Source organism: Quercus lobata, chromosome 8 (genome assembly GCF_001633185.2).
Source record: "Quercus lobata isolate SW786 chromosome 8, ValleyOak3.0 Primary Assembly, whole genome shotgun sequence".
Taxonomy (NCBI): Eukaryota; Viridiplantae; Streptophyta; class Magnoliopsida; order Fagales; family Fagaceae; genus Quercus; species Quercus lobata.
In genome coordinates, this window is record NC_044911.1 from 61031336 (window position 1) to 61043693 (window position 12358).

Sequence of the window (12358 nt, forward strand, 5' to 3'; positions counted from 1 at the left end):
TATAATTGTTTTGTGGACTATACAATGTTATCTTTATATTTGCCTTGAGGTAATATTTTGTAGTTCATATCGAATAAAGGTGTTATATTCGTCACTAACTTTTAGTAAACTTATTTGACTTATAGGCTTGTAATGAGTTCGATTGATTTATATCTATATTATGGGAGGGAGCCCTGTAGTGATGTGACTTATGGAGTGACATATGAAAGGCCTGGTAAAAAGATAGAGATTATTCAGCTAAAAAAAGGGCGGGAGATCAATTTGAAGAAGTTGAAAAAGAAAATTATGAAAGAGCTGCATTTGGACCGTCGGTTGCATGACATAAAAATTATATATCGTGCTCCTCATGCAGTGTTCAATGACCGTATTGTCTTCATGCCTATTAAAATAAAAGGAGACAAGCATGTTAAGATTATGTTTGACCGGATAAACTCTACGCCCCAGTTAAAAGCTGCCAAGTTGTATATAAGTGTGGAGCCTCGTATAGAAGTTGGCGGTGAAGACGTGCAACAAACAACTTTGGAGGGTGGTGGCGGGGAAGAATTCCAATCATTACATACATATAGTTATCCGACTCTTACCCCGTGCACCACAGTTGGGGGTTATACACCACCATGCCAAGAGACACCAACTCCAATAGAGGTTTGCAAATCTAGTTATCAACAAGAATGTATTCAATCTCTAGGAAGGGAAGACGAAGACGAAGATGATGTTGATCATGGTAGAGATGAGTATGAAGAGATGATTGGGAGAGATGACTTTCACGAGAATACTATAAACTATGAAAATGTTGACAATGTCCGTGATGATGTCGTGGATGATCATGATGATGATGCTATAGAGTTTCAAGATGATATAGGCGATGGTATAGGTTTGCAGCCTGCAGTCCCTACATATGAAGCTCATGGCCCGTCATTCCATGCAAACACTTGGGATAATATAGTTGATCCTTCAAATGTTGAGATACCATTTTCATCAAGTTGGGTGCGGGAAATGAATTTTAGCAAAGGGTTGATTTTCCCTAATAAAGAGGCGGTGAGACAAGCATTAATAGTTTACTCTATGGACAACAACAAGAATTATATAACTGAGCGGTCCAACCAGCAAAGATTGTGTGTGAAGTACTCGAATGAGTCATGTGCATGAAAAGTCCGAGCATTCTCGCAACGGAAGCTTAACGGGTTATGGGCCGTCACAATATACGGCGGTCCTCACACTTGTTTGTCAGTTGGGGTGAACAAAGATGGCAAAATGATGGATTCCAATTTTCTTGCCAAAGAACTTCATACATATGTACTTGTAGATCACACCAGCAAAATAAACGATCTCCAAAACTTGATGAAGGAAAGGTTTAAGCACGATATATCATACTACAAGATATGGGATACGACACAAAAGGCTATTGCAAACATACACGAGAATTGGGAAGAGTCATATCAAAAGTTGCAGAAGTTGTTGTTGGCATATTAGGATAGCAATCCGGGTACACAAGTGTCTTTTCGGTCGATCAACGGGAACATACCAGTTATTATTATATTCAAGTATGTGTTCTGGGCTTTCGCACCTTCCATTGCTGGATTCGCAGTTGTAGGTCAGTAATTAGTATTGACGGAACTCATCTTTATGGAAAATATAAAGGAAAGTTGTTGATTACAATGGCTACTGATGCTAATAATGAGATTTTTCCGCTTAACTTTGCGGTTGTGGATGATGAGACGGGGGCCAGTTGGGGATGGTTTTATCTTGATTGCGGACCGCGATACGGGATGTTGTACAACCATGATAAGGCTGCATTGCACAGCTGTTTGTACAACCATGATAAGGCTGCACTACCCTAACTATACTTGCGTGGATTACAAAGGTTCTGCATGAACTCTAACCACATAAGATGGACCCTATCTCCGAATTTGTCAAGAAATACCATATCCCCTAGTAGGGCTAGTATATAGCAGCGAGCGTACTGATGAACTTGAATCTCATTAGCATCCAGAGGCAGTGGTTGTCTGATTCTTTCGACAAGTGTGGGTATCAGAATCCTTTGACCTCTTAGCACAGTTTGAGGGTCATTTGGAATTTGAATTCCAAGCATTTCAGCACACACATCTGTCCAAGTTCTTTTACTAGGCCCAACCATTGCCTCACCCTCGATGGGCAACCCCATGATAACTTCCACATCTTGCAATGTAATCATCATCTCACCATGTGGTAGGTGGAATGTATGGGTCTCTGGGCGCCATCGCTCTACAAATGCAGTGATCAATGCATGGTCAAGCTATATGGATAGGACCAAGTGCAGACCCTCTAGACCAAGCAACCTCACAATGGCAAGGACACGATTATCTACCATAGGAACTTGAAGTGCCAATTCTTCATGGCGACTTCGACAATCTAGTGTGCCAGGAGGATCCTGCAAATATTATAACAATAGATAAAAATCTTATGCAAATATTTAGTATTTTATGGCTAATTAGAGTTGTAACATGAATGCATAGTACAAGAAAACTCATGCAATTACATGTCCCCCAGGGTTCCACAGTAACTCAGATCAATGTTTAACTTGTTTCGTCAATACACTACAATCAATGGGTCCAGGATCTATCGTCATGCTGCAAAAAGTTTGTGTCGTATCAAATATAAATAATAGGTTTGTGTAATGTGCAATATTGGTTAGTGACATTGAATAGAGAGATTAAATGTGCAATATTGGTTAGTGTCATAACAAAATTGTACTCTCCTTTCATAAATAATAAAAATTCTAAACTAAACAATCAAAAAGTTTGCAAGGCTTTTTGAGAAGTACAGGAGGTCAACATATGCAAAAAGGGCAAAAACTAGGATTCGAGAAATATCAACCATTGTAAGAATTTCAACCTAGATATACATTTTTATTCCAGTGATGATTTCTGCATGTTGCTTATTAAGATCCACAGTACACAAATGTCACCAAAACATTTAAAAAAGAAATTTGTACTCATATGTTTGATATACAAACACAATTATATCCCAAACGTGAAACTGTTATTGAGTGATGTCAGATATATATGTTTGTTATTGTTCATAACAAATATGAATGAATTAATGTTTGCAGGAAGGACTTGAATTTGAAACAAAAAGGTCCAGTCAAGCAAGCCGGTGGAAACAACTTTTAACATTGACACGGAGATCAACTGTGAACATGTCTAGAGATGTGGGATATTACTGGCTGAGGATAATAATCTATATTGCTGTATCTATATGTGTCGGTACTATCTATTTTGATGTTGGCACTGGCTACTCAGCAATCTTGGCCAGAGCAGCCTGTGGTGGTTTTGTAACAGGGTTTATGACATTTATGTCAATAGGAGGCTTTCCATCCTTCATTGAAGAGACGAAGGTAAACAACCTCATTCATGAAATTATATGGAAAAAATGTCTACTGAGGACTTTCTATCCTCTCATTTTAACCTCATGATTTTTTCCCCCCTTGAAACAGAATTTTTACCAAGAGCGGCTTAATGGGTATTATGGAGTAGCAGTATATGTTCTATCCAACTTCCTTTCTTCATTTCCATTCTTGGTTGCTATTGCAATCTCCACTGGGACTATTACATACTACATGGTGAAATTCCGACCGGAATTTTCTCATTATGTCTACTACTGCCTTCACATTTATGCCTGCATTTCTGTTATAGAGAGCCTTATGATGGTTGTAACTTCTTTGGTTCCAAATTTCCTCATGGGAATTATTACAGGGGCAGGAATTATTGTAAGAACATATACTTAAGGCAAGTCTTATTTCCATCATCTTAAGCATGCCATAGTTGTCATCATCATCACTATTGGTTGTTTATGCAGGGAATATTCATGATGACCTCCGGGTTCTTCCGCTTGCTATCTGATGTTCCCAAGCCATTTTGGCGCTACCCAGTTTCCTATCTCAGTTATGGCTCATGGTCACTGTTAGGTTCTAAATGTTTAGAACAATTGGCAAATCGTGAACACAAATTTGTCTAGATATAAATCTTAGAGTCTATAGGTATTATTAGACAATACTTAAGGTGATTCAAGTCAAGATTCAAGAACATACAAGCTGCAGGAAGAAGATTTCATAATTTGTCTGGTTCGATCGATCGAATCGATCGAAAGTCGTATCTGCAGAATTTTAATTAAGCCCAAACAACAGTTCAAGCCCATTTAGGATTAGGGTTTCTAATCTACTTCTCCCAGTATATAAAGGAAACCCTAAGCACGTTTTTATAAGGCTTTTCAGAGAGAAAAGGGTGTGCCTCTTTTGTATTTAGGGTTTTGTTCCTAAAAAACTCTCTTATGTCTTCTACCGGTGCTATTCCTTGAAGAATCTCAAGATCCGGTATTGTAGAAGCTGCTGCCTTCTCTAGTCATCAAAGGTGCTGATGATCTAAACCTTTAAGGGTGGTCTTGGAGTCACAAACAAGAGTGTTTGTGTTACTAAACCTTTGAGTGGGATCTCAAAGTCACAAACGGGGGTGTTTGTGTTTTGCAAAGGCCAAAGAAAGAAGGAGTCCATGGATTCGAAGCTTGCACGTGATCGTGTCAGTAAGTTCTACTGGTGGGTAGCAATAAAAAGTCGAGCGTGGGAGCTTGTAAGTCTTATTGTATGAATTTCGATTTTTTCTAGTGGATTTGCTTTTTACCTTGAGGATAGCTAGGTTAAATCCTCCCCAGGTTTTTTACCGGTTTGGTTTTCCTGGGTTATCATATCGTTGTGTTATTTATTTTTCCGCTGTTTTGCATGATATGATTGTTTGATTGTGATAACCTAGATTTGAAATTTGAACTAAGTAATAACTTGGCTAATTACCTAGGTTAATCCAATTGTGTTTTAAGGGGTCTAAAAAACCAACAGTCACTACAAGTACAGTCTATCTGAATAAGTTATGCATATTTTGCTCATGGCTAATGCTATCAAAACAATTGAGGTATCTGATGGGGTTGAGAAATATATTTAGTTCAATTATGACTCATGAAATATGAAAAATGAAGAAAAATCAAAATCAATACCAAAAGTTGTATAAAAGTAGTTACTTTCTTCCTCTTAGCTAGATGAGTTTTTTTTGGTATTTTACAACCAGAAATGTGTTCCAAGGCCCAGAATGTTAAGTAGATTGTTTTACTTTTAGGTGCATAAGCAGCTCAGAAAGGTTTACTTGGTTTTGTTATATGATTTACTTTCCAAAAAATTGTGACCAAAGAAAATTTACCAAAATTGGCCAGGGAGCCTACAAGAATGACTTGATTAAATTTACATATGTTCTTGATCCTCTTTTTTCTGTTCACAAGATCTTCTTTATTAAATGAGGGCATAAATTTCTTGGGACAAATGGTAAGCATATCATGAATATGGGGTTATAATGAATGGTAGATACTGAAGTTATCATGAACAAAATAGTCCATTCTGTGTAATTAAACATGACCTTTTGTAATAATCTGTTAATTGGAAGCTCAAGGGTATTTCCATTCTAATTAGCATTTTGGCACTATAGATTTCATCATAAACTGATGTGTTGGGTTATAGCTCTATAATTCTTTCATTGATTAATCTTACTTTTTATATTTATTCATTTGGATGAAAAGCCTTGGCTTGCATTATTATTAGGTTTGAAATTTTATGCATTTTACAGGTTTATGATTGGATGAACAACAGAGGAGAGAGGTTTAGAGTAGCAGCTAGTGATGCTGAAATTCAATTAGATCTAATTGGCAAGGTTCATGGAATTTCTAGAGCTGAAGATTACTTCCTGGAGCTACCAGATAGGTTGAAAGACAGGAGGATATATGAGGCTCTTCTCAATGCTTATTTGAGAGCCAAAATGAGAGGAAAGGCAGAATCTTTACTTGAAAAAATGAGTTGTAAAGGTTATGCCATGCACTCACTTCCTTTCAATGTGATGATGACTCTCTATATGAATCTCAAGGAGTTTGATAAAGTTGACTTGATGATCTCAGAAATGACTGAGAAAAATATAAAACTAGATATATATTCCTATAATATCTGGTTATCATCTCGTGGATTACAAGGATCTGCAGAAAAGATGGAACAAGTATTTGAACAGATGAAACAGGACAGGACCATTAATCCCAATTGGACTACATTCAGCACAATGGCTACAATGTACACTAAGTGGAACATATTGGAGAAAGGAGGATTTCTAAGGCTTTATCCTGCTGGAAAGAAGCTTTTATGGATCATGGAGTTGGAGGGCAAAGCCAGTTAATGTGTGAGGAAAACAATGACATGGAGAGCAAGGAAGTTTTCGTTGGACTGTTGAGGCAAGATCTCTTGAAAATAAAGCATATGCATTACCTATCGGCTTGAGACCGAGCGAATGCCAAAGTTTAAAGACCATTTCCACTAGTATTCAACTAATAAACTAAGCAAAGTGCTAACATTCTCAGAGGGTATGACATTGAAAAATAAGCAAGACCAAACTAAGTAAATATTATTTACATTCAGAAGAAAATGGAAACATATTTCAAATCTGATCCCACTACCAAACAAACATCCAAAAGTTCATAAGCCACTTTAAAATGCACATTAAAAAAAAATTTAAAAAAATACCGTGATTTAACTTTATATAATTTGGCAGTGATCAAGAACTATACAGCAACAGGAGCAATGCCCGAAACAAAAACAAATAAAATGGAGAGAGAATGAACAAATGAAGAGAAAGAAAAACAAACAAATGAAACCCAAATCTCCAAATCACTAAACCTAAAAAGCAAATCCAAACCCATATCATTTCGGTCAATAAATAAAGAGAAGGAACGGCGAGGGACATCGGAGAGACAGAGAGAGAACGAACCTGCCAGTTGAGTCAGAAAACGATGGATGGAGAAGGACTCCGGAGAGAGAGAGAAGGTTATCGAAGAGAAGGAATGGTGTAGGGGAGAGACTGAACTCGATTATGCTATACTCGGATTGCCCTTTTTACCCCCATGAAATTTTTTTTTAACCTGAGCTTGAAGTCAAGTTCCCCAGACTCAGCTTTCAATAGAAGTCAAGTACTATATACTCGACTTCCAGGTGGGTGTTTTTCATTATTTTAATCCACGTCAGCTTAAATATTTGCAGTGGGGGGTGCTGATTTTGCCTGGAAGTCGAGTTTGGTATAATCGACTTTCAAAAAGAGTCCAACTAACTAAATAAGTTTGAACGCATGCTGTCCGGCTGAAATTTTTTAGGAATTGTACTGTTTGGCAAATTTTGCCAGACTATAGAGGAAAACCGTAGGTAGAACAAGCATCCAAATGCACTAAAAAACTGGTGGTAAGAAGGCACCTATTAAGATTGAAAACAGTACACATTATAAAACAAATTAGAGGATACTGTTAAGGAAAGTATTTCCATTCATGACAGTGCTGATCTTGTGGGCAAGACAGCTAGCTCATTTCCTATTATAATCCCAACAGCTACTGCAGAAACTAAGTCAACAAGCACCTCTGTTATGGAAAGCTAAAACAGAGGAAATCAATCAAAGGAGTGTGACCCACGTGAAGACAAACTCCACTAATCTGTCACTGCCTTTCCTGTGCTAATACATTCCTTAATATATGTATATTCCTTGTATATGCATTGTAGTATATATATTCTGGTTGTATCTCATATCTTCAATATAGAGAAATAATTACCTCTTGTATCTTTGAGCTTTCACATGGTATCAGAGCTCTCTGGTTCACACCAAACTTCTCCAATGGCCGACTCAAACTCCTCTGCCAATCTTTTCCAAACACCCAATATAACTCCCTTGATTTCCATAAAATTAGATGGAACAAATTACCTGCAATGGGTTTCTCAATTCTTGCCCATCTTGCGAAGTTATGACCTGCTGAGCATTGTTGATGGCTCAGAGGTGTGTCCTGACAAGCACACAATTGCTGGGGAAAAACAAGTTAAGAACCCAGAATATGTGCTTTGGTACAAAAAGGACCAACTTGTCTTGAGTTGGATAATTGCAACTCTCACTCCTAATGTTCTTTCCACTGTTTATGGACTGAACACATCTTGCCAAGTCTGGAGTTCTTTGGCAACTAGATATGCTTCCCAATCAAAATCTCGCATTGCTCACTTAAAACGCCAATTGCAGACCCTGCGACAAGAATCTCGATCTTGCTCGGAGTATCTCCAATTGGCTAAGTCATGGGCAGATCAACTTGCTGCCGCAAATAAGCCAGTGGATGACGATGATCTGATTTCATACATAGTCAATGGTCTAAATCCATCATTCAATGCCTTCATCACAACATTTCGCCTTGCAACCCGAGAAGCCTCCTGGACATATGTTGACTTTGAAGCTGAGTTGTTGAATCATGAAACTCTTCTCATAAATCAAGGCGTCATGACTTCGACAGACTCAAGTAGCTTTGCCTTGTATTCCAATAAACAACACAACAGAGATCGCAAACCAAAGTTCAACGGAGCACAGAAAACCAGTGGCCCATCTAAGTCCCAATTGCCATTTCAAAACCAGAAATCGCACCACACCAATCTTCCAAAGCAGAGGCCAAATCAACCTTCATCCTCACCCTTCAACTCCTCTCGGTCACCTTGCCAAATATGTGGTAAATCAAATCACCAAGCACTTGACTGTTATCATCGAATGGACTACTCTTACCAAGGTCGCCATCCTCCAACCCAATTGGCTGCTATGGTTGCTCAAAGCAACTCTCTATTTGCAGAAGAAGAAGAACAGCCGTGGTATGCAGATAGTGGAGCCAATCAACACATCACTGCTGATTTGGAGAACCTCAATCTATCACGAGAACCATATCAAGGCAGTGCCGACGTGGCTGTGGGCAATGGTTCTGGTCTTCCAATAGCTAATACTGGTTCTACCACTCTCACTGCTCAAAATTCTACCTTTCAATTAAAAACTGTACTTCATTGTCCTGATGTACCTGTTAACTTGCTATCTATACAAAAGTTTTGTGCAGAAAATGATTGCTTCTTTATACTAACAGCAACTTATTTTTTGGTGAAGGAAATTCGGACAGGTCGAGTTCTCTTGCACGGGCACAGTAGAGATGGACTCTATCCCATTCCCTTGCACCGCCTCTCCTTCCATAAATTTCGTGGTCTCACTGCCTTCCTTGGAGTTCAAACCTCTACCTTGGTATGGCACCAACGGTTAGGCCATCCCACCATGTCTACAGTTCATCAAGTCATTCATAAAAATAAGCTTCCAATAAGTGACTCAAATAATAAACAATCTTTTTGTGACTCATGTCAACTAGCCAAATGCAAACGTTTACCTTTTTTCAATTCAGCTAGAGTGTCTAGTCTTCCCCTTCAATTAGTGCATTCAGATGTATGGCAGTCACCAGTTGTCTCTCTTAGTGGTTGTCGCTATTATGTAATTTTCATTGATGATTATTCAAGATTTTCTTGGTTATTTCCTTTAAAATCCAAATCTGATGTTTACACTTGCTTCATTAAGTTTAAATGTATGGTGGAAAACTTATTTTCTACAAAAATTAAGAGCCTACAATCTGATGGTGGTGGAGAGTATTCCTCCACTCACTTTAAAATTTTTTTGGCTCAAAGTGGCATTTTACATCGGATTTCCTGCCCACACACCTCTCAACAAAACGGTGTTGCCGAAAGAAAACATAGACATGTAATGGACACAGGTTTGGCCTTACTTGCACATTCGGGACTCCAAACAAAATATTGGGTTGATGCCTTTCTCACTGCCATATATCTTATCAATCGCCTACCCACTCCCACTTTGTCTAATCAAACACCCTATTTTAAATTGTTTAACCATGCCCCTGACTACAACTTCTTGCGCACCTTTGGATGTGCATGCTTCCCTTTGATGAGACCATACAATCCTCACAAACTCACCTTTAGGAGCAAAAAATGTATTTTTTTGGGTTATAGTTCAAATCACCATGGCTATCGATGTCTAGACCCCTCAACAAATAGAGTCTATATCTCTCGTGATGTGGTGTTTAATGAACAAGATTTTCCTGCCAAGAATGCGCCATCTCTTCGTCCTCATGCAGAGAACTCTCGCCTTGATGAATCACTTCCTCTACCTATGCCTCCACATCCAGGTATTTCTCTTTTTCCCTTGGACCCTCATTCCTCCTCATCTCCTATGGACACCTTAACCTACTCCCCATTACTATCTTCTTCATCTCCCTCTCCTCACCAACAATTGTCTCCACCTCAATCACCTTCTCCAAATTCCTTACCTTCCACATCTGACAACCCTTCCCAACCTAACCCGCCTGAGACTTCTCAACCACCTTTTCCCTCCACCCGAATGGTAACTCGTTCCATGACTGGTGCTTCTCGCCCTAAAAACTTCCCTGACCATAAGCTCTATTACTCCACATGCCACCCTCTTAAGGCCTTTCATGCCAACTCACTTCCTACCGAACCCACCACCTTTACCCAAGCTTTCAAACTCCCTGAATGGCGAGCAGCCATGGAGGTAGAATTTGGTGCCTTGTTAGCTAATGGAACCTGGTCCCTTTGTCCTCGACCACCCAACAGAAAAATTATTCGGAATAAATGGGTTTTCCGTCTTAAACAAAAGGCTGATGGTTCAATTGATCGTTATAAGGCAAGACTTGTTGCTAAAGGGTTTGATCAAGAGGATGGAGTTGATTACACTGAGACATTTAGCCCTGTTATCAAACCCACCACAATTCGTGTTATCCTTGCACTAGCTGTGCATTTTAATTGGTCCATTCGCCAATTGGATGTCTCAAATGCTTTTTTGCATGGCTCTCTTCTTAAAGAAGTATATATGGAACAGCCAAGGGGATTTGTTGATCCTAAGCTTCCTCATCATGTCTGTCGGTTGCACAAGGCTTTATATGGGCTTAAGCAAGCCCCTCGTGCATGGTTCACTCGTCTTCGACAATCTCTTATCCATTTAGGGTTCCTTGAATCATTGGTTGATGCCTCATTATTTACCTTTCATCATTCTACTATTCACATTTATGTCCTTATTTATGTTGATGATATATTGGTCACTGGCACTCATACATCACATATGTTGCACTTGATTAAGCATCTTCAATCTGACTTTCCATTGAAAGACTTGGGTCAGCTATCTTATTTTTTAGGTGTTCATGCAGTCCGAGATTCCCATGGTCTCCACTTGTCGCAATCCAAGTACATTTCAGAGCTCCTCCATCGTGCTCGCATGGTTGGTGCTAAACCATCCTCCACCCCTACTGCCTCTGGTTCTAAACTCTCGCATTTTGATGGTGCACCTTTACCCAATGGCACTGAGTACAGGCAAATTGTTGGTGCTCTCCAGTATTGCACTCTTACCCGTCCTGACATTGCATTCTCAGTAAATCAGTTATGTCAATTTATGCACTCACCTACATCTGATCACTGGACTGCTGCTAAACGGGTGTTGCGCTACTTAAAAGGGACCATAGATCATGGCTTGTCTTTCCCCAAAAGCTCACTTAAGCTTCATGCCTTTTGTGACTCTGATTGGGCTGGCAATCCTGATGACCGACGATCAACCACTGGATTTGGCATCTTTCTTGGCCCTTGTCTTGTTTCCTGGAGTGCCAAGAAGCAACCCGTTGTGGCTCGTTCAAGTACAGAAGCTGAATATCGGGCCATGGCTATTACCACTGCTGACTTATATTGGATACGAATGCTCCTCAAGGATCTCCATGTCCCTTTGGTCTCACCTCCCACTTTGTGGTGCGACAATGTTGGTGCGTTGGCTCTTGCTTCAAACCCAGTTTTTCATGCTAGAACCAAACATATCGAGGTTGATTACCACTTCATTCGTGAAAAAGTTGTTAATAAAGATATGGTGCTTCGTTTTATTTCGACTGGTGATCAAGTTGCTGATATTTTTACAAAGGGTCTATCTACTCCACGCTTCTCATTGTTACGGTCCAAGCTTCTGGTTACGCCTTGTCCCATCAGCTTGCGGGGGGATGTTAAGGAAAGTATTTCCATTCATGACAGTGCTGATCTTGTGGGCAAGACAGCTAGCTCATTTCCTATTATAATCCCAACAGCTACTGCAGAAACTAAGTCAACAAGCACCTCTGTTATGGAAAGCTAAAACAGAGGAAATCAATCAAAGGAGCGTGACCCACGTGAAGACAAACTCCACTAATCTGTCACTGCCTTTCCTGTGCTAATACATTCCTTAATATATGTATATTCCTTGTATATGCATTGTAGTATATATATTCTGGTTGTATCTCATATCTTCAATATAGAGAAATAATTACCTCTTGTATCTTTGAGCTTTCACAGATACCAATACATTCAAACATGGTAACATTATTGTCAGTTATCTAACATTCTTAGAAAAATTTTCTCCTTTAGCCGATGCCTAGAAAAGGT

The 12358-nt window shown here is 39.2% G+C and overlaps 1 protein-coding gene across 1 annotated transcript; it reads left to right on the top strand.

The window, feature by feature from the left end:
• Positions 1 to 4910: 4910 nt before the first annotated feature.
• Positions 4911 to 6233, top strand: LOC115957177 (pentatricopeptide repeat-containing protein At1g02150-like). The gene is made up of 2 exons (XM_031075393.1): positions 4911 to 4937; positions 5640 to 6233. The coding sequence occupies exons 1-2, from the start codon at positions 4911 to 4913 to the stop codon at positions 6231 to 6233; spliced, it is 621 nt and encodes a 206-aa protein (XP_030931253.1).
• Positions 6234 to 12358: the final 6125 nt, after the last annotated feature.

Coding starts and splice junctions, on each gene's coding strand:
- LOC115957177 (XM_031075393.1), top strand. CDS start 4,911: ATGGCTAATGCTATCAAAACAATTGAG. Junction 4,938..5,639: donor ATGCTATCAAAACAATTGAG/GTATCTGATGGG, acceptor TGCATTTTACAG/GTTTATGATTGGATGAACAA.